This window comes from Arachis ipaensis, chromosome B10 (genome assembly GCF_059453495.1).
Source record: "Arachis ipaensis isolate K30076 ecotype BB chromosome B10, ASM5945349v1, whole genome shotgun sequence".
Classification (NCBI taxonomy): domain Eukaryota; kingdom Viridiplantae; phylum Streptophyta; class Magnoliopsida; order Fabales; family Fabaceae; genus Arachis; species Arachis ipaensis.
Genome location: NC_142435.1, coordinates 2,945,156 through 2,966,472, shown reverse-complemented (window position 1 = coordinate 2,966,472; position 21,317 = coordinate 2,945,156). Strand labels below are relative to the sequence as shown.

Below are 21,317 nucleotides of genomic sequence, written 5' to 3'. Positions count from 1 at the left end.
ACTCCAGACTTTATTATTTTATTAATAACAACCATCCACTAATCACACACCAAAAGACTAATAAAAAAGAAAAAAAAATAGAACATACCCCCTTTATATAAAAAAAAAAACTGGCCAATAGGCGCAGCAAGAGTATAAGTGTATAACTATATATAGAATTAGATATACATTGAGACTATGGTACCTATCTAAGAACAATCAATGTGCATGCTAAATTTATTAAGATAAGAGTGAAATTTATACCTAATAAAAGAAATAAATTATTAGCCTTACTTTCTCTTGTGAAAACTAAAATTCATGCTGAATCAGTCAAAGCGTCAATTTCGACCGGTTTCATTGCATCTTTGGGTACTGCCTTTCTCCATTTGCCTTCCTCAATTTCTTAAGCGCGCGATCGGCCGAAAACTTTCGCTCCATGATTGAGCCGACCTCTGATACTGTGCCCATGAGAGCACCAAACATGGTGAAGCATGCGGAGGCTTTGAGATTGCGGTGGCACAAGGAGAGCAGCCCGCTGCTGATGGCCGGGGCAAATATGCCATTCCAGGAGTCGTTCTTCTGACGAACAGAACACAAGGCGTCGTAGGAGACACTGCAGAGGGCAGACCAGGCGGCAACCTTGCCCCCCACACGGGGTGCATTGAGGCGAACGGCGTGACAAGCAGTAGTGATATGGGTTGGAGAGATACAAAGGGACTTAAAGAAGTGGAAGGGAGATCCGGCGATTGCGCCCATCACGAACCCAATGCCGGCTGAATTGAGGGCATCATCAAGGCTTTCTTTCATTGTTAGGCATTCTTCCATTGTTCGCGGATTTCTTATTAACAAGTTACCGGTATCCATTGCAAATAGGATTCCCAAAGGTGTAACTGTGTTTCTCCACCACAAGGGTTCTTAAAGGAAAATTATTCTAGGCAGTAGGGCGGTTTAAAACTTCAAATCAAAATAGATCTAAATTAAATCCCTAATCTAATTTAATTTAAATTAAAAATCAATTATAATAGTATTAATTTGAATTTTAATTTCAAATTTTATTCTCAAGATCGAATTCAATTTAAATTGCACAGTTGGACATAATATTATTTTTATTATTATATTTAAAATTTTATTTACAATATGTTGATTTTATTATATATTTTATTTTATTCATATATTATCATCGTCATCATTATTACTATCTATTCATATTCTGACCAATAAATAAAAATCAGGATCAAGAAGATCAAAAAAACCCACCAATAAAAATGGACTTCACAATAAATCCAACTTCTTCAATGACATAGATGCAATGTAAATGTGTATATAATATTTTAATAATTAAAAATAACATTTAATTTTTTTATTTTATTTTTTATGAATTATGACACATGTATTTTTAACATTATTATTATAATTAAATAATATTAAAAAATATAAAATGTTAAAAAGTAATTCTCCACGTACAAGTGATTTTCAATACAAGTCATTTATATTCACGCCGTTTTACGTTTTTTTTTGTGTGCCTCTTTTTCTTCTTCTTCTTTCTCCGTGCTTCATCTTCCTCTTCTTCTTCTTTTTTCTCCGTGTCTCTTTTTCTTCGTTTTTGTAATTTTTTTCTCTCGTTGTCATCGTCATCAACACCACCTCTTCCTCCATCTTTTTTTTATTGAAATTTCTTCTCTTCTTTTCGTTTTCTCTTTCTCCTTCATCAAAATCACCAGAAAAAACGAAGAAACATTATTCAAGGTACTGTTTTACTGTTCTTCTAGATTTTTTTTCTAAATTGTCTCTGTCATGTACCTAATCCTTAACCAGCAAAACATTAAAAGATTTCAAGAAGAAATATACTGTATCCCCCTATATTGGGTGTATTTCTTAAATCCTTTGGGTGTATTTCTGTAATCGTTTGGTTTATTTCTGTAACTGTTTGGGTGTATTTCTGTAATCCTTTGGATGTATTTCTGTAATCGTTTGGGTGTATTTTTGTAATCGTTCGAGTGTATTTCTGAAATTCCATCATCTTCAAAACAATTTCAAAGCTTGATTTCAGAAACCATAAAAAAAAAACAGAAGGAGATCGAAGGCAAAGAGAGAACGCTTTTCCATACAAATCATACAAGTCATTTATATTCAGGTCGTTTTCAAGTTTTTTTTGTGCCTCTCTTCTTCTTTCTCTGTGTCTCTTCTTCTTCTTTTTCGTAAAAAAAGAAACGAAGATGAAACACGCGAAGATAGTTCAGTAACGCGCGTGTTAGCCCAATTTGTAAGACTTATAAACAAAAATAACTTGTATGTGTAGCACTCCTCAACGTTAAAATGGTAAAAATGTAATATATAGGCGTGAAAGATAATATATAATCAATAAATACATCTAGATAAAAGCAATAAAAATTGCAACAACATACGTTTTAGTGTTTTTAAAATTGGCTTCGCTAGGTAGAATCTGAACAAAGTGAATAATAAATTAGAAACTTAGCCCAATAAAATAAAAAAAAAAAAACACTCCATCCAAATTATCCAATCAAAAAATCTCATTCAATAATTCAAATATTTTAATTTTCATTATACTCTAATTTACCAAAGCACCAATTTTTTCTCCAAATTTTCTGTCGTCGCTGTCGCTGCTTGGCTTGCCACATACTGTTACTGGCGTCACTCACTCCTAGTGAAAATAACCATCCACTTAAAGATAAAAATAATCATTCGCATACCTAGTTAATTGAACATCTACCATATTTTAATTATATATAACTAAACCTAACCCGATCAAATAACCATCCACATAAGAATTAAAATAATCATCTGCATACCTACTAAAATGATCATCTCATAAATATTTATAATAAAATATAATAAATTTAAAATATTTTATAATTTTATTAATAAATAAAAATTTATTTATATATTTAATTATATTTTAATAGATCCAGACAAATTTAACAAACTAATAAAACTAATTAATAAATTTAAATCTGACTTATTAATATATTAAAATTTTTATAAAAATCTGAATTGTATCTATTTTATAACAAACTAAAAGTTAACCCAAACATAGATCAAACTACAAACTCCTGACCGCCTCACTCTTTTTCACCTCTAATCATAAGGCTACTATTATTGTGTCTAGGGGTGTCAAAAATTTCCAGGAGGCAGGGATCCCCGCGGGGACCGCCCCGAATGGGGTCCCGTTGGTGGGAAATTTTCTCCGTGGGGATGAGGATGGGAGAAAAATTCTCCTGAGACAGGCGCGGGAACCCGAGCGGGGATTCCCGTCCCATCCCCGATAATTCTTCAAATGTTTGAAATTTCTTAAATAACCTTATTTTATTTCTAACATAGGTGGGTTTTTTAGTAATTTTACCAATTAAAAAAATCCTAACCCTATTATTCAGTCTTCCCTACTCACTGTGTTGTATAATTTTAATTTTCTCTCCTTTTATGTATCTAAAGCAATTAGACATATAGGGTTTATAATTTTGAAATAGTTAGGGTTTGATTTTGAAATAGTTGCTTGATTTTCTCTCCTTCTATGTATCTAAAGCAATTATGATTTCTCTTGCTGAGTATGCTGACCATCAAAGAATACTTGATGTTAAAGACTATATCTTATTGCTTTTTTTTAGAATGGAAGTTGTATTTTAAGATTTTATTTTGTGGATTATAATTTGCTATGTTGTATTTCTGGACTTATAATGTTGGATAAGATATGTTTGTGTGTTTGTAATAGTATTTTGTAGTTTGTTTTTTATTTTTTTGATATTTTTTACTATAATTTTCATATAAATGTTAAATATAAGAGGATGAAGAATGGAGCCCGCGGGAAACATGAGGAATGCAGGAAATGTGGATGGGGACAATTATCCTCCCATGGTGGAGATCGGAACAGAGATGGAATTAATTCTAGAGGCAGGAACGGAAAGCAGGGAGGCATCCCCCACCCCATTGACATCCCTAATTGTGCCCTACATAAATCATGTTGTACCCAAACAAACTCTAAATTGCAATTTAAGAATATGTAGTGTCTACGGAAAAATTCTCAACCAGACCATAGTAGTCTTCACAAACTGAATTGAAAACATTAGCTTTTAAGTGATAAGAGGTGGTTTCATAACAAAGGATTAGATGATCCAAATAACATTTAAATTATTAAATAATTTTAATAACAAATTTATTTTTTAAATTTTTAATAATTACCAAATAGTATTTTTTAAATTTTATTTATTAATAAACTCTTTATATATTATTTTATTATTTATTATCTATTTTATTTTTACAACTATATCATTAACAATTAGAAATTGTAAAGAAATAGAATCTCCACTAATGGTGACCTTAATTCTAATCTATGAATATGATTATATGAGGTCGATGTAAGAACAATTCCAACTAATTTGATTTCTAAAATTCAAATTTTGTTAAATTAAAATTCAACATTTATTGTTCTTTTGAATTGAAGAATAAGGAAAGACAATGTGAATCAATGAAATTTCATGTTTGATCTGTTTGTTATTTTAATCTGGTGTAAACCATTGAAAAATTGTGTTTGTTGTTAATCTAATTAATTTAATTTAACAACAATCAAATAGTATATAACTATTTTGGGTCAAATAATTCTAATAAAAAACTCGTACAATCAATTGTATAGATAAATAAATATCAATGAGTTATAATTTAAATGGCATAGTCTTCTCATACTTATCTAAGAGGTTGCAGGTTCGAATCTCCCTATGGTCTGGAACAGTTGCCCCCTAGAGCGAGAGAGGGTTCTTGCTCAATCTCATTGCTCGGAAGGATTCGTCTTGTCGTGAGTCTGCCATGGAGCGCTGTTCGAGTTATCTGGCCGAGATCGGGGAACCGGGCCGAGTTTTTGGCCGTTTTGGGGGCCGCTCTTTTAGGTTTGGATGTTTCTCGTGTCTATCGGAAATGGGATGATGAAGTCTCATGTTTTGCAGCCAAGATCGGGGGTTTGCACATGTCTAGGTCGCTTGGTAGTCGCGTTTCTTCTAAGAGATTTTTGTTCGTTGCGGTTCCCAAGGCGTCATAACGAGGCTTAGTAAGAAGATAGAAATTTTCTTGTTTTTGCCTTTTTTACCCTCCACCCTTTCGTATTTTTTTCTTTGAAACGTTGGGGGTTTTATTTTTCATTTGCAACTGTTTTTTCTCCTTTTTCTTCTTTCACTTTCTTAAAAACGGTATTTGCGAATTTCTTTGGTATTGTGCTCTGCTTGAACGTTCGGTGGGCTTTTGGTGTTGTACCTCTTTGCTCATTGTTGTTTCATTTCTTTCATTCGCTTTTTGAGAACCAGGTTGGTGTGTTCTGTCACTCTGATCGCTTTATTTTTCTTCTGCATTTTTGTTTTATTTACTGTTTCTATGTTTTTGCATGCTTCTGTGTTTATCAATGGAGAAATGTTGATTGGTGGTATTGTGTTTGGTGTAGTTTTAAGGATTTTGGTAAGATGCTTTAATTGTGGTTTTAGTATGGTTTAGGAATTTTCTGTATGTTTGTGTTTCTGGGTAGTGGGCTGACAGTGAAAAATCCTATTTGGATATAGGTATGGTGCAATGGAGGGGAGTTTAGGGGAACATGGGTCCTATCTTCGCAATGGGAGGTGTGTCAAATCATTACCATTGGGTAACGTCCAACGTTTCGGGCACGCCTTCTCAATTACACGAGGGGGATCTTCAGAGTTCAGAGGCTCCATGATGAAGGGGCCATGTTAGGTAGTGAGGCGGGGGGTAGTACGGGTTGGTGCTTGCCGACGAAAATAAGAGAGTTTGTTATCTCAACTTACATTTTTCTCATGTCCCGGACTGGATTTGGGTGCACGAATCTCTGTTTACTAAGTTAGGAGTTCGGCTACCTTTTTTCTGAATTCCAGATGGTTCTTTTGAACCGGATTTCGGCAGTGCCGTTTCAACTGCATCTGAACAGATGGGCAGCTATTCGGACCTTTGAGCTGGTTTGTGACATTTTGGAGTTGCCGGCTCAGGTCGAACTCTTCTTGTTTCCGCATAAGGAAGGAAAACATCAGAAAATGATACATTTCTTTCCGAGCCCAGGCGAATCATCGACTCTTCGACTTGTTCGAAGATTCATTTCATGGTTTCAAGGAGGAGTATTTCAAAGTTCGTTCTGTCAAGGGTTGTCATCCCTTTTGGCTTTCGCCTGAGGGGGAGCACCGGATTTTCCTGCATTAGAACTTTGGGGCCATGGATTCTTATATGACGAGAGTGACCTATAAGGGGATCTCTTCCGAGAATAGGAAAATTGCTGACGTCTTGTTGGCACTTTTCGGAGACCGACCTTTGAATCATCGCGACATGATGGGGGATCCCAAGGCAGGCAGGTCTTCTGTTGGTAGATCTTATAACTTGTTATTTCTCTCGTCTTCTTCGCTTTTATAGTTGGCATAGCTGATGGATTGATGACTCTGTAGCATTTGAAGGCTACTTTTGTTGACACTCCAGAAGTTGGTGGTCTCAGTCAACTCCTCTGGCGACTTCTTTCCCTAGTTCGCAAATGGTCTCACAGGAGATCATCCAACAAGGGGGGTCGCCAAGGATGATGACCTCCGGGAGATCCCAATTTCCGAGACTGATAAGAAGCGCAAGCGAGTTGAAGGCACTGGTCAGGGGGGAGTTAGCACAGGGGTGGTCACTCCCTGTGTGATGGACCGCTCTTTTGATGCTCCCGGCTTTATTGACCGGCACCTGCTGCCTGAGACTAATGAGTTTTTCAAGGACTGTGGTTTTTCTGGCCAAACTAAGTCGGTGTACGGTGCCCTCCTTCGCTCTGCTGCCATCATCTGAAAAGGCTAGCCTGCGCTTTCGCAAACTTTCCGTTTGGAAGGGAAGCTGAAGTAGGCTCAGGCAGATTTGGGCATTTTGAAGGGACAGTTGGAGGTGGCTGAGGTTGCTAGGGTAAAGGCGGCCAAGGATGCCAAGATGTTGGTGTCGAGATCCTGAGATTGTCAGAGCTAGAGATTGAGCTGTCAATCCAGGAGGCTAAGGCCCAAAAACTTGCTGCTGATGCTAAGAATGCTGCTACCGCTGCCCGTGCTGAGGCGAAGGATGCAAAGGCTGAGGTGGAGAATTTAAAAAAGCAAAATGCCGTCCTTCTGGCTGATGCTTGGGAAGCCGTTGCAGCTACTGAGGAGGCTTTGAAGGCCCAAGTCTAGGATCTGTCCCCGGATGTGGATGTGTTTGTAATGGGAGCATTCCAGACGTCAAATCGTAGATTTGGAGTAGTTTGTTTCTAGTTCTTATTTCATTTTATAAGTTTGTAAGCCGTCTGTTAATCATTTCATACTGTTACTTTTATGGAACAATTTATCTTATGAAGTTTGTAAGCCGTTCTTTCGGCTCGTTGAACTACTTTTTGGTGATCTGATTTAGTGTGCCGTTTTGTATGAATAGCGGTCCCCTTGGTGGGCCGTTTTAAGTACTGTTTATTTGTGGATATCTGTTTGTTGGCTTTGGGGGTGATCGGGCCTTGGGTTAGTCGTCTAGTTTATTTTGTTCGTACCGTTTGCTTGGTTAGAATGCGAATGAAATATTTTTTTGTTCGTACTGTTTTGTTTGGGTAGAAATTATTTACAATAAAAAAATGACTTTTATTGAAGGGTAAACTTAGTTAAAATCTTCCATTGTTATCCGGATAGAAAAGAGTGCTCGAAAAAATAGAAATATTTACAAAAATAAAAGAAAAAGGAACATTAAAGAGCTAAGAGAGACTTTGCAAAACAACTAAACAAAAACTTTTGACAAAATTACCAAATCAATAGGACTTTTTTATGGGTAGAAACGCCGTATAAGTCGTGCTTGTTAAGTCGTTCCAGTTTGTAGGTTCTTTTTTTCGATTAACAACTTAAAAAAAGTCTAATATAATTTTATATACTAATTAATTGTTAGATTTAATTCTTATATTTATGTCTATTATAATATTTTTAAATTTTAAAAATTATTTTATTAAATATAATTATTGTTACTTATAATTATTGAAATTATTTTTAATTTAATTTATTAAATATAGATGGTATAATTTTTAGAAACCTATCTCTTAATTATTTATTGATCTGCACTCAACTCTTTGCTTGTGTAAGTCAATACTCGTTATTAAACACATGGAAATATTTTTGGTTACTATAAGATAAAAATATAACCCCTTGTTACTTCTGTTTTGTTGATTAAATGAGATTAGTATGACTAGTCAAATTCATTTTTCTTTTATTGCGTGTAGTACATCCCAACTTCATGTATAAGATATAAAGAGATAAGAGAAGGGATTAAAATCAACAAGGAATATTAAAATCATACTCGAATGGTCAGCTACATTCTCCATTTTTATGTACGAGTTGGAAACTTGGAATCAATCATTTTTCTAATGCTTTATTTCATTTTTATTGTTGAAAAATCAAGCGGTCAAATAATAAGGGTGAGCACGGGGTACCGAGTATCCGATTACTCGTTCGAATTCGAATCGAACTAATTAAATTGGTTCTTGAATCAACGGGTAATTGGGTCTAATCTGAACTAAATCGATGATCTTTGTTAGTGATTGGTTCAGGTATCAATTTTGATGGTGCGGAACCCCAACCAACTCGCGAATCCGATCATATATTAATTAAATAAAAAAATAAAAAAATATATATGACTTTTTTTATCAGACAAAAATTATCACTATTAATATGTTTGGATTTTAATGAGTTTACTTTTTAATGTATTTGGTATTTAACATGTTTAAATTATTTTTATTGATGTTACATATTTATTATACTTATTGAATTTAATTTGTTTTTTTTATGAATTTTAAAGTTATCGGGTATCCAATTACCCGAACCGAACTAATCCATTCTTAATCGGTTTGATTTAGTTCAGATACATGTGCAAAAAAACATAAATTTAAACCAAACTAAACTAATTACATTTTGATGGATTCGATTCTAATTTTACTATAAATCCAAACCAAACCAACCCAACTTGTGTTCGCCCTATCAAATAATGCTACTTCCTATGAAAACATAATCGCATCCAAAGATGTTTCCAAATTTTAGAAAGTGATGTTATCGCCTTATTCTAAGCCTAGTAATAAAAAAAAATTCACCATTTTAAGAGTGAAAATATCTAATAACATAAAGTCATAAACCAAAAAAATAGTCAACTCAGAATCTAAAAGTGAAAAAAAAAATGCAAAGGGAAAGGATGGAAAAAAAAAACGCGTTTTCAGACAGTAGATGATTAACAGTCAAACTCAAACAGTTGCCTTTTAGAAGAAAGAACAACCTTCGAAGCTCACCAACAACAACTACAAGGTCCAACCTTCAAAGAAAAAAACAAAGCCATGTTGTTCTTCTTCTTCTTCTTGTGAGGACATAACATCAAATGCTGTTGTTATTGCTCATATTCTTCTACTACTTCATCATCATCACCGCTTCACCAATTCCAACACCTCCTTCTTGCTCTTCTTATGTTCTTTGACCATGATGATGGAACACCCATCGGTTTCAATGAGGAGCTCTGATTCACTAGCAGCCACACTTGCAAATTCAATCCAAGCTTTGGGTCGTGGCTTTGATGTAACATCTGATATTAGGCTTCTATACTGCAAAGGGGCACCAGGGTCGAGGCTTGTTCATCTTGATGAGGGGAATACAAGGGATCTTGCTGTTTCCCATGGTGTTCTTGTTCCCAATGTTTCTCTGGACATTGATTGCTCCTATGGGAATGGCAAGGGTGATATAAACAAGACCCCTGTGTGTAGCTTCCATGAGGTGAATTATTTTTATATGGTTTCTAGATTTTGATTTTGATTTGTTTTGCTTCTGGGGAATTTCTTCTTAGAAATGAAGAAAAAGGGCAACCTGGGCATATAAGAATTTCCCCTTTTTTGGCTCATTTTTTCCTGTTCTCTATTGTTACTGTTTTTTTGTTGGTTGGTGGGTTGGTCAATGTGTTGGACTGTGTTTTCTTGATTCGTTACCCAACTCAATCTAATATGGAGGCTTCTGTTCCTTGCTGCATTTGCTGGATATATCACTTGGAATAGGGTGGGGGTTATGACATATGAAGATGTGGTTTGTAGCAATTAAAGTGGCTCTATGTCATTGATTTCCTGAAATAAGAATCGGATAGTTAAATTGAAATCTTTATGTGGCCTCCCAAGTTGCATTTTTATTCTTGCCAAATGATGGACCTGAAGCAATACACTTATTTGAATTAGACCCTATCATCTTAAGTTGGTTGGCACTTGACAACTGTAAATTGTTTTTCTCAAGCTCTGACAAAACTTCATTTTGTCTTACAAGCATTGCAAATTTATAGCAAAATTTATACCAAATATGGTTCTGTTGTTTGTACTAATCTCGAACCAGTATATCGGCCTGAGAGGATGTAGAAATTTGTTTGGATATTATTCTGGGAGTAGAATGTTGAATTCTTTTAAGGATTGAAAAATTGGATTTATTTATAAGTATCCATGAATCTGGCAAATGGAGCAGCAAGTTCCCAAGTTCTTTAAAAGTATTGAAGTGTAGTAGTTCATAATATGTAACAGGCATTTGCAGGCCCTGGTAAGATGTGGAATCCAAGTGTAATGCCATGCCAAACAAAAAGGGGAAGAGGGACCTGAAAAAGACATGGCATGAGACTATGATACATTAATGTGCACGAGTGATGATAATAATGAGGAACTTTGTTTTGACAAGTGATGGTTGAGCCTGTTCTGTTACATTGTCCTGATAATATAATCTTTCCATATAAATAGAAAATAATTGAAAGGAAAAGAATGCCTAGTAATCGTAATGTATTATTTTTCTTATAACAATTGTTCTTGTTTTCTTAGAAATGAAAGATGCAGGCTTGTTGTATAACCAATTTAGAAGTTGTGGTGGCCTTATTTGATGACTGAATTTTTCAGATGGCGAAATATTTCAATGAGAAAGCAGGCGTTAAAGGACAAATTCCACTTGGAAGTTTTAATTCCATGTTCAATTTTACTGGCTCCTGGACGGTTGATGCTGCAGCCACCAAATCCCTTGCTATGATTGGATATTTCATTCCACTGGTTGAAGTTAAATTAACCAAACTAAGTTTGGATTTGAATGATCAAGTCAAACGCGCTGTTCCTTACTCTTGGGATCCAGCTTCCTTGGCAAGGTAAACCAAACTCTTATCTTTTCCTGTAGATAAAATCTAGTTACTTTTGCTCTAGGCAATGGTTTTGGCTTGTTAGGTCTGACAATGACAAAATGTTGCATGCCGCTGATGCCGTCCCATTATATTGTACAAAAGGCAGTGGAATTTTTCTTGGTTGCAGTATTATGACAGTAGATATTACAAGGCATTTTTGTCATGACTTAAATTTATTGTCCAAAATACTTGGTTCCTTTTCCCTCAAAAATCCAAAAAGGAAGAGTTATATATTCAAGTTCTAATCAGAAACCTCTGCCCTTTATTCTTCTCAGTTTTATTGAGAATTATGGTACCCACATTGTTACATCTGCAACAGTTGGCGGAAGAGACGTAGTGTATATCAGGCAGCACCATTCATCTAGTTTGTCTGCCTCAGACATTGAGAACTACTTAAATGACATTGGAAATGATAGGTTTCTTGATGTCAAAAACACATCTGGTTCTGGTCCTTTAAAGTACAAGGAGAAGGTTAGTTTTAAGAAATGCCATGTTCCCATTATTACTCACATCTTTCTTATGCAAATACATTCCTGCCTAGCTTTGTTGCACTAATTTTGTTATTTCTTCCTATTTCATTCTCCCTTTGAAAATCATTGAGTCACTGATGTAATGTAGAAAATATAGGAATCTGAGTGAAGTGATCTTTCATTTTGTTGCTACAGGATGTTACTGTGATTTTTAGGAGGAGAGGAGGTGATGATCTTGAGCAAAGTCACACTAAATGGGTGGAGACTGTTAAATTGGCACCCGATATCATTAACATGACATTTACTCCAATTGTTTCCCTTCTTGAAGGAGTGCCCGGTGTAAAGCATTTGAGCCGTGCTATTGATCTATATCTTGAGTGTAAGTCTTAATCAAATTTTTTGATACAATGATACTCTGTTGTTAAATGCATTGGTTATGGACAGTTTGCTGGACAAGTGTGATTAGCAGTACTTAGAAGTAGAACCATATGTTATTGTAATTCACCACTCTTCTATATCCACCAGACAAACCACCCATTGAAGATCTACAGTATTTCTTGGATTTCCAAATTACTCGCGCTTGGGCACCGGAACAGAACAATCTACAAAGAAAGGAGCCCGTCTGTCCGACCCTCCATTTCAGCTTGATGGGACCGAAGCTTTATGTCAGTCCAGATCAGGTATTGTTTACTAAATCCTACTTGATTGAACATCGCAATCAAATTATGACGAAAAGGATCATGCACATTTTAAGAACATAGGATAGGTGCTAAAACTATCATTTTATTCTGTATTGCTAACTACCTTATTCATGTTCTTTTGGATAGATGTATCAGCATTAATCTTTAATATGTTGCAACCAAGTTATAAAACTGTTGAACTAAGCTTATGATTCCACAATCACATGGTTGGTGGCATTGTAAATTATACATCACAAACCTTTGGTATATTTCTTCCTAGCCAATAACAAGATTTGATGTGCAGGTAACTGTTGGACGAAAACCTGTCACTGGGCTAAGACTTAGCTTAGAAGGCACCAAACTGAATCGTCTCGCGATTCATTTGCAGCATTTAGTCTCACTCCCGAAAAACCTTCAACCTCACTGGGACACACACATGGCCATAGGTGCTCCCAAGTGGCATGGTCCCGAGGAGCAGGACAGCCGGTGGTTTGAGCCAATTAAATGGAAGAACTTCTCCCACGTAAGCACCGCTCCAATCGAGTACACTGAGACTAGCATTGGCGACCTCTCTGGTGTCCACATTGTCACAGGAGCACAGCTTGGTGTTTGGGACTTTGGTGCCAAAAATGTTTTGCACCTCAAGCTCCTCTTCTCCAAGGTTCCAGGATGCACGATACGGCGATCTGTATGGGATCATAACCCCTCTACTCCTGCAGCACAAAGATCCGATGGCGCATCATCATCAGTAACAAAGAAAGCCTCTGAAGATAAGAAGGAAGATAGTTCAATTCACATTGGAAAATTAGCCAAAATTGTGGACATGACAGAAATGTCAAAAGGTCCCCAAGATATTCCTGGTCATTGGTTAGTTACTGGTGCTAAGCTTGGAGTTGACAAAGGAAAAATTGTACTGAGGATAAAGTACTCTTTGCTAAACTACTGATTCATATTCCCCACCCCCTCTTCTCCCCAAAAATGTGTTATTTTTTATTTTATTTTTTTCCCCTTCACACTAGAAACAATAGTCAAGGTCAAGCATTCTTTGCACAGGAAACCGGTTGAGATATTTTTTTGGTGTACTTTTGCCTTATTAGTTTAGATGATGATGGTCATGCAAATCATTGATTATGCTAATGATTTTGAATTCAATTTTGTTTACAGTGACATCATTACATAAAGACAATTACCATTTGTTTTATATTCAATATTTGCAGCTAAAGATAAACTCAAGATTATTTTAGTTAACTAACAGTGACAGGATTCAACAATCAAGCTATATTTACACACCAATATACTTATGTTGAGGAATTCGCATTTCACAATTCACATGGAACCATAAAAGGTGAAGGAGAGTAAATTGAATAAAAATGAACTCAACAACTCAACTCAGCCCCAACAAAAATGATTATACAGTTGTTACTTGAAATTTTCTATCAGATAATTTGATACATTTGCTGAGTCAAGTTGATGAGAGACAGAAGTAGAAGCAACCAGGAGGGCTCTGGTCCCCTACTCAAAACATATCAATAATACATCATATCATATCATATATAGTACAATTTTCTCCATCATCTTAACTTATATGTGTATATTATGGTGTGAACCGTTGACATAATTAATATAGAAAGGAAAACATAACAACAAAATGCTCTTTTCAGTGACATTTTTTTAGTACTTCATTGACTGTATTATTCAGTTTATTTAATTCTTACCACTAAAAGATATAATTTCTCAAGATTTCTAAAGAGATGCTTTGGATACATATTGCACCCATAGTGTGACAACAATAATAGCTAATCTTAAGCTAATTGATTATACTTCTCTTTTAACATTTTCGAACAAACACTGCGATAATTATTAATAAACCTCGTAAAATCAAACAATAAAAAACAAAAAGAACGTAACTTGGTATATCCCAAACAGGCTGGTTTTGTTGTTGTTACAATTCCACGAGAATTTTTCTAGAGAATAACTAAGCGAGATTGTGATCATATCTTAAATTAAAAATATATGAAAGAAGAGGAAACTAAACTAAGGATATTGTGACGGATGTAACCATGTAGAACCGCCACTAAATATATAGCTATTATATTGTAAAGTCGGCTTTTTCAATGTGATGCAATTTGCTACCAACCAAGAAGAGTGTATATTCTGACTAGGAAGAATCAGCTACAACCATGTCCATCTTTGTCGAGTGAGGCACTTGATGTGCTCGTTATTATTGTCTATTAAAGGGAATCATTATATTATCTTTATGATTAAGAAATATACTTTTTGATAAGCATTTTTCACATTATATAAGGAGAGGGAGTTGGTCTTGCTTGCTGCGTTTCTAAATTTGTATCTTCTGCACAAGTTCAGCATATTCATTATTTGTATTGGAAATGGTATCTTTTATATTGGCTAGAAAGAACTCATCAGTTAATAAGTTTTCTAGTTTTGACTTTCTTCTTGTTACTTGTTATATACACATTCATTCGTTACCATATATACATGCAGGAAACTTCTGAAGTGGTTGATGGGAATTCGAAGGTGGAGGCAGTGGAGCTGGAGCAGCTGATGGCGGTAGATGGAAAGGTTGATTGGAAAGGAAGAAGAGCTCTCAAAAATAAGCATGGTGGAATGATAGCTGCAATCCCCATGCTAGGTACATCCTAAGATTTTAGGGTTATCTGTATGTCATCTAATTATTGTAAGAGGAGTGTTAGGGCAGTAATTTTTGTGTTTTGTAATTATCAATTGGCCATCAATAATCTTTTTAATGATGTGAAATTACAGGCAATGGTGAGAGCCATAAAATACAAAAGTTGTTGACCCTAAAGTTTTTCTTATTTTAATTTATATACAATTATTTTTATATAAAATTAATAATTAAAATTTATTAGATAATAATTTAATAAATATATCAAATTATTTAATAATTTTTAATAAATAATTGTACATAAAAATAATTATACAATTTCACCTACTATTATTGCTTAATAGTAAAATGAATTTGATATGGTTACGTGCGTTATGCATGGAATGGATGGATGCAGTGACGCTTGGTTTCGAGAACTTGGCGACATTCTCGCTGGCGGTGAACGGGGTGCCATACTTCAACGGAGAAATGCACTATGATCTGGCAGATGCGGCTAACATGCTCACCACCTATCTGGGTGTAAGCTACATCCTCGCCCTTTTGGTCGCCGTCGTTGCTGACACCTGGCTTGGCAGATACAAATCCGTTCTTATTTCTGGCTCCCTCGACTTTCTGGTACAGTGAGTTAAATTAGCACCTGTAGATTATGTTTATATACGTATTTATGTCTAAAAATACAGTAATGGAATAATAGTATGGGTGGCAATATGTACCCTACTCGCGGCTATCCAATCCGACCCCATCCAATTCGCAACGGATAGGATAAGGTACGGATAGGGTTTTCGTGCGGGTCGGATAGGGTGCGGATTGAGCCTCAACTCTACCCGACCAACTCGCACCCTATATATGTATATGTTATATATTCATATAAAAATATATTTTAAGTAGATGTTAAACTAAAGACTTCTCACTAAATACAAAAGATCCTTAGTCATTAAAAGAAGATCATTAATTGATAATTTAATAAATTTTTTTTACATAAAAGTCAATTCTATTTTAAATTATCATCAAGTTATATAATAACGTTGCATTTTTTTGTAACCCGTGGGTAGGGTCGGGTACCCGCAGATTAAGAACGGGTAGGTTAGGGTTGAGATATTCTCAACTCGCAGATAGGGTTAGGATTGACTCCAAACCTTACCCTACCCTACCCTACCCATTGCCACCCCTAAATAATAGTTTAAAAAGAATATTTCATTATTATGATATTTAAATTTAACCCTAAATACTAATAACTACACTCAAATTAGCCACAAATTATAGAGTTCGTATATAGACTCAAGTTAGCTTAATTAAACTTCCTCACGCCTTTAATTATATATATATATATATATATATATATATATATATATATATATCACTTGATTATCAATTTATCATTGTGGTCAAACATAGTTATGAATATATAGTTATTAGTATTTTTTAAAATTAACATAGTTTTATGTGTAGATGTCATGGGCAAAATTGGGTGTTCTCATTGTCTGTACTCTCTATGTAGTTTTTTTATCCTCAGATAAAGACGCGCAAAATCATATTAAAATTTAAAACAAGTTGACCAAATTGTACATTTGGATTGTAGACAACAAATTTATTGTCATATACTGTATTTTATAGCATCACATAATTAAATCTTTATCCTCGTGGTTATATATTTTAATTTTTTTTATAACGAATAGAATTTTATCTTTAATTCACTTTTTCAAAAAAAAAAAAAAAACAATTAGGCATACATTTTCTAGTTTATGATAACATGTACCGTAGTAAGTAGTAACTATGACTATCAACTGCTTGTAATAATGTCTGAATGAAAATTTGAGGTGATATTGTGAAATGTGAACTATGTTATGCAGGGACTTGTATTGATCACGGCACAAGCGCACTATTCTAGCCTTAAGCCACCCCCTTGCAATATGTTTGATCCAAGATTTCACTGTGAGAAACTCAGAAGAGGCCAAGAAGCATTTCTCTACATTGGCTTGTACTTGTTGGCATTTGGAAGTGCAGGGGTCAAAGCTTCTTTGCCATCACATGGTGCTGACCAGTTTGATGAAACAGACCCAAAAGAATCAAGGCTGATGTCAACATTCTTCAACACACTCTTGCTTGCAGTGTGCCTTGGTGGTGCTGTCAGCTTAACCTTCATTGTGTGGATACAAATCCATAAAGGATGGGATTGGGGATTTGGGATTGGCACCATTGCTATGTTACTTGGCATCATTATCTTTGCTGCTGCATTGCCACTATACAGAATTCATCCTGCTAAAGGAACAAGTGCTTTACTTGAGATCGTGCAGGTATCTGTTGTATACATGCTTCAGTGGTGTTGGTTTTAACTTAATCAGCATTACTCTCGAATTTCGATAAGCTTAATACCCCAGACGATGATGTCTATAATGGTTGCAAACTCCTTATTGCACTTATTCATGTGTTTTAATTTCCAGGTCTATGTTGCTGCAATCCGGAATAGAAGACTTACCCTTCCTGAAGATCCTGCAGAACTATATGAGATTGAGTCTGACAAGGAAGCTGCTTTGGAAACAGAGTTTCTACCTCATAGAGATATTTACAGGTTCAATTTTCCTTCCTGTAACTGTTAAAGCACAGATATAGTTCTATTGCATCCTCTTTGCCATAATTAAGAAGTAAAATTAATACAAGGCTAAAGTAAAAGGTCTTATAATATCTATATTTTGTAAATTAATTAAAACATGTGGATTTGGGTAGTCTACACTTTGATGAACCCTAAAAGATCTTGGCTATGAAAAATGTGCCATAGTGGTCAAAGATCTCAGCATTTGCAATTAGTATATATCATTCCAATTCCAATGTCTTTGGTTTTGTAGTTCTGAACAGAAGCTTCTTTTTTCACAGGTTTTTGGACAAAGCAGCCATCCAAACAAAACCTAATGATCAATCTGAGAAACCAGAGGCTCAAAGCCCATGGAAGCTTTGCAGAGTTACACAAGTAGAAAATGCAAAAATCCTTCTTAGCATGGTCCCAATTTTCTGCTGCACAATCATAATGACCCTTTGCCTGGCTCAACTCCAAACATTTTCTATCCAACAAGGCTATACAATGGACACCAGATTCATCAATAATTTCCACATCCCACCAGCATCCCTCCCAATCATCCCAGTCACGTTCTTAATCATAATTGTTCCAATCTACGACCGCATCTTTGTGCCTCTTTTGCGCAGATTCACCGGTATTCCCACTGGAGTCACGCACTTGCAGCGCATAGGAGTAGGTCTAGTACTCTCTTGCATATCAATGGCAGCGGCTTCAATAATGGAAGTGAAGAGAAAACAAGTCGCAAGAGACCATAACATGCTTGATGCTATACCAGTACTTCAGCCATTGCCAATAAGCACATTCTGGCTTTCTTTTCAATACTTCATATTTGGCATAGCTGACATGTTTACCTATGTGGGGTTGCTTCAGTTTTTCTATTCAGAAGCACCAAAAGGGCTTAAATCTACATCAACATGCTTCCTTTGGACTTCAATGGCACTCGGGTATTTTCTAAGTACTATTATGGTGAAATGTGTGAATGGTGCAACCAAGCATCACACTAATAGTAGGGGATGGTTAGCAGGGAACAACATTAACAGAAACCATCTAAACCTTTTCTACTTGTTCCTATCTGTGGTGAGCTTCATCAACTTCATAATCTATTTGTTTGTTTCAAAGATGTATAAGTACCGGCCTCAACAACCTATAGTGCCAGATGACAATTCAAAATCAAAGGAATGATTATTGTTTACAAGGAAGAAGAAAAAAAATAAGTAATAAAGATGGGTTATCATAAGGAGTAAATAATTGTTGGTTGTTTTGTGAGCCTCTTTTTCTATTCCTCACAATTTGGAGGCTTTTTTGTCTCAAGATTTTCACAATCCACATATAGATCTTACTATCCACTCCATACCTTTTGAGAGGAATTAATCTCCATTTTAATCTTTTTTCTATATTCAGTGTTTTTTTTATTATGATTTTGTCTTCATATTATGTATATATTATTCATTTTAAGATTTGTGAAAGTTAATTTTTTTTATAAATCACATACTACTTAAACCTGCTGGTAAGAAAAAAAAGAAAAACTCTTGATATGGTTATTCAAGACTCATTATTACGTCACTACTAGTTGAAGTTGATAAAGTTGTTTGTAGTTATGTAAAGGTCCCCACTCCAAGTTCCCAAAGCTTCACAAATGGCAACATAACCTGACAAGTAATTAACAAGTCTAAGCCACGTAATGCACCTTGCATGCCTACCACGTCCCCTTTTCCTTCCTCTATATCACTTCCAATACACTCTCATCTCTTCCAACACAACAATAATGGCTTCGGCGGACAAGTCAGCGGGCCCCACACCACCGGGGCAATCCATGAGCGTGGGGCAGCACATGCTAGACAAGGGCGCCATGATGCTTCAGTCCCTCAAACCCGTGAAACAGTTCAGCCAGCATGTCTGCTCCTTCGCCATCTACAGCCACGACATGTCTCGCCAGATCGAGACTCACCACTACTGCTCCCGCCTCAACCAGGACTTCCTCCAGTGCGCCGTCTACGACTCGGACGACGCCAACGCCCGCCTCCTTGGTCTAATTACTCCCTCACTTTCCATGCATCATGCAAGCATGTTTCTTCTTGTTATTTAAACTGACTCGCTCACTCCATATGAATGTGTGCCAGGTGTGGAGTATATTATTTCTGATAGAATCTTTGAAGATCTGCCTAACGAGGAGAAGAAGCTTTGGCACTCTCATGCTTACGAGGTTTTTCACTTTTATTCTCTTTTTTGTTTTTTTGCTGTGTCATAGAGGCTGATTTGATTGGATGGTGCAGGTCAAGTTGGGTCTATTGATAAGCCCAAGAGTTCCAGAAACGATTGCCATGCCTGAGCTTGAGAACCTTGCTAAATCCTATGGAAAATTCTGGTGTACTTGGCAGGCCGACAGAGGTGTATATGCATAATGGATAATAAAATTAACAATCTTTGTCTTATTATATTTTTGGAGTTTAATCAAGCTATTATTGGTGCAGGAGATAAGCTTCCAATGGGTGCACCAGCACTAATGATGTCACCACAAGGGGTGAAGCCTGGGCTGGTGAGGCCGGATCTGGTGCATCAGAGGGATGCAAAGTATCATGTTTCCTCAGACAGCTATAAGACCTCAAGGCTTGAGATTCCTGAGCCTGAGATGATTAGCCCTTTCGCTGATTATTGGAAGCAGCATGGTAAAGGGTTTGCCATTGACATTGTGGATAGTGAGATGATACTCAGGGCACCTTTTCCTTGAACAATGTTTCTATATATGTATGAGATCTTGATGAGGGAACAAATCTAAAGTGATGAAATGTAATAGTGGATTGTCTCAAGTGTTTAGCTATTATCTAAGTGCTTGTCATAATAATTACGTGAGTGAGTGAGTTGGGTTCTGTTCACGTAAAATGAATTTGTTGTATTGATTCCTCATGACAACTGAATCCTCATAGTAAATAAAGTCGTTAATTTAATCTATCCGTCAATCAACATTATATACAAAATATATATATGAATGATTTTAATTCTAGTATAATTTGTGGACTATTTAATATGAGCAACTCAGAGAAGTTAGGAAGTGGTTAGAGTGAAGAGAGAAATGATCCAAACAGAGAACTTGCTATTGCTTATTCAGTATAACGAGAAAATACTCAATTTGGTCCTTAAAATTATACTCGAATTTTAATTTAGTCCTTGAAGTTGTCTCAATTTAGTTTCTAAACTTTTCAATCGACTTTGTGACGGAAATCACCGGACTAACATGATTAAAATTTGAAAAATTTAGGGACTAAATTGAGACAATTGAAACTCAAAAGACTAAATTGAGGTTGGAGTGTAATTTTAAGGACCAAATTGAGTATTTTTTCCTTATATAACACAAGGATAATTTCTTGGCAATGAGTTATAGCTTAAATGGTATATGATACCATATATATATATATATATATATATATACATATTAGTTTAAAAAAATCATATTTTTACAATGAAGTAATGTCATTTTTATTTATTATTTCAACAACCATGTCATACAAATACTATGTCTTATCATCAATTATATTTTATTTTATATAATCAATTTGTTTATAAAAAAATATTTTTTTATTTGTTTGCATTCTATTTATATGTTTGCATATATTAATGTTATTTTCATTCTTTAGATGTTTGGGACATAAATTGATATTTTTTAATCTTTACTTAAAATATTTTTTTAATTTTCTACCATTCTTTACGCAATGTGTTTTGTATTCATTAACCCTTGGAATTCTAATTTTCCACCTCTTGCATTTTTTTTGGTAAATAATTAAAAA

General features: G+C 35.3%; 4 protein-coding genes across 4 annotated transcripts; 3 read left to right on the top strand and 1 right to left on the bottom strand.

Annotated features, from left to right (window-relative positions):
* Nucleotides 1-333: 333 nt before the first annotated feature.
* Nucleotides 334-804, bottom strand: LOC107619923 (mitochondrial import inner membrane translocase subunit TIM17-3-like). Its single transcript, XM_016322154.2, has one exon. The coding sequence runs from the start codon at nt 802-804 to the stop codon at nt 334-336; it is 471 nt and encodes a 156-aa protein (XP_016177640.2).
* An 8,344-nt stretch (nt 805-9,148) lies between these two features.
* LOC107623451 (MACPF domain-containing protein CAD1) lies at nt 9,149-13,520 on the top strand. The gene is made up of 6 exons (XM_016325713.3): nt 9,149-9,752; nt 10,898-11,136; nt 11,445-11,640; nt 11,835-12,018; nt 12,165-12,319; nt 12,624-13,520. The coding sequence occupies exons 1-6, from the start codon at nt 9,462-9,464 to the stop codon at nt 13,263-13,265; spliced, it is 1,707 nt and encodes a 568-aa protein (XP_016181199.1). The 5' UTR covers nt 9,149-9,461; the 3' UTR covers nt 13,266-13,520.
* A 1,118-nt stretch (nt 13,521-14,638) lies between these two features.
* On the top strand, nt 14,639-18,801 carry LOC107624500 (protein NRT1/ PTR FAMILY 4.5). The gene is made up of 6 exons (XM_016326993.3): nt 14,639-14,709; nt 14,822-14,969; nt 15,361-15,578; nt 16,814-17,257; nt 17,405-17,532; nt 17,835-18,801. Exons 1-6 carry the CDS (start codon nt 14,707-14,709, stop codon nt 18,715-18,717), a joined length of 1,824 nt encoding a protein of 607 aa, XP_016182479.1. The 5' UTR covers nt 14,639-14,706; the 3' UTR covers nt 18,718-18,801.
* Nucleotides 18,802-19,275: 474 nt separating this feature from the next.
* On the top strand, nt 19,276-20,484 carry LOC148578960 (oil body-associated protein 2A-like). The gene is made up of 4 exons (XM_016327028.3): nt 19,276-19,562; nt 19,656-19,738; nt 19,809-19,923; nt 20,007-20,484. The coding sequence occupies exons 1-4, from the start codon at nt 19,301-19,303 to the stop codon at nt 20,261-20,263; spliced, it is 717 nt and encodes a 238-aa protein (XP_016182514.1). The 5' UTR covers nt 19,276-19,300; the 3' UTR covers nt 20,264-20,484.
* Nucleotides 20,485-21,317: the final 833 nt, after the last annotated feature.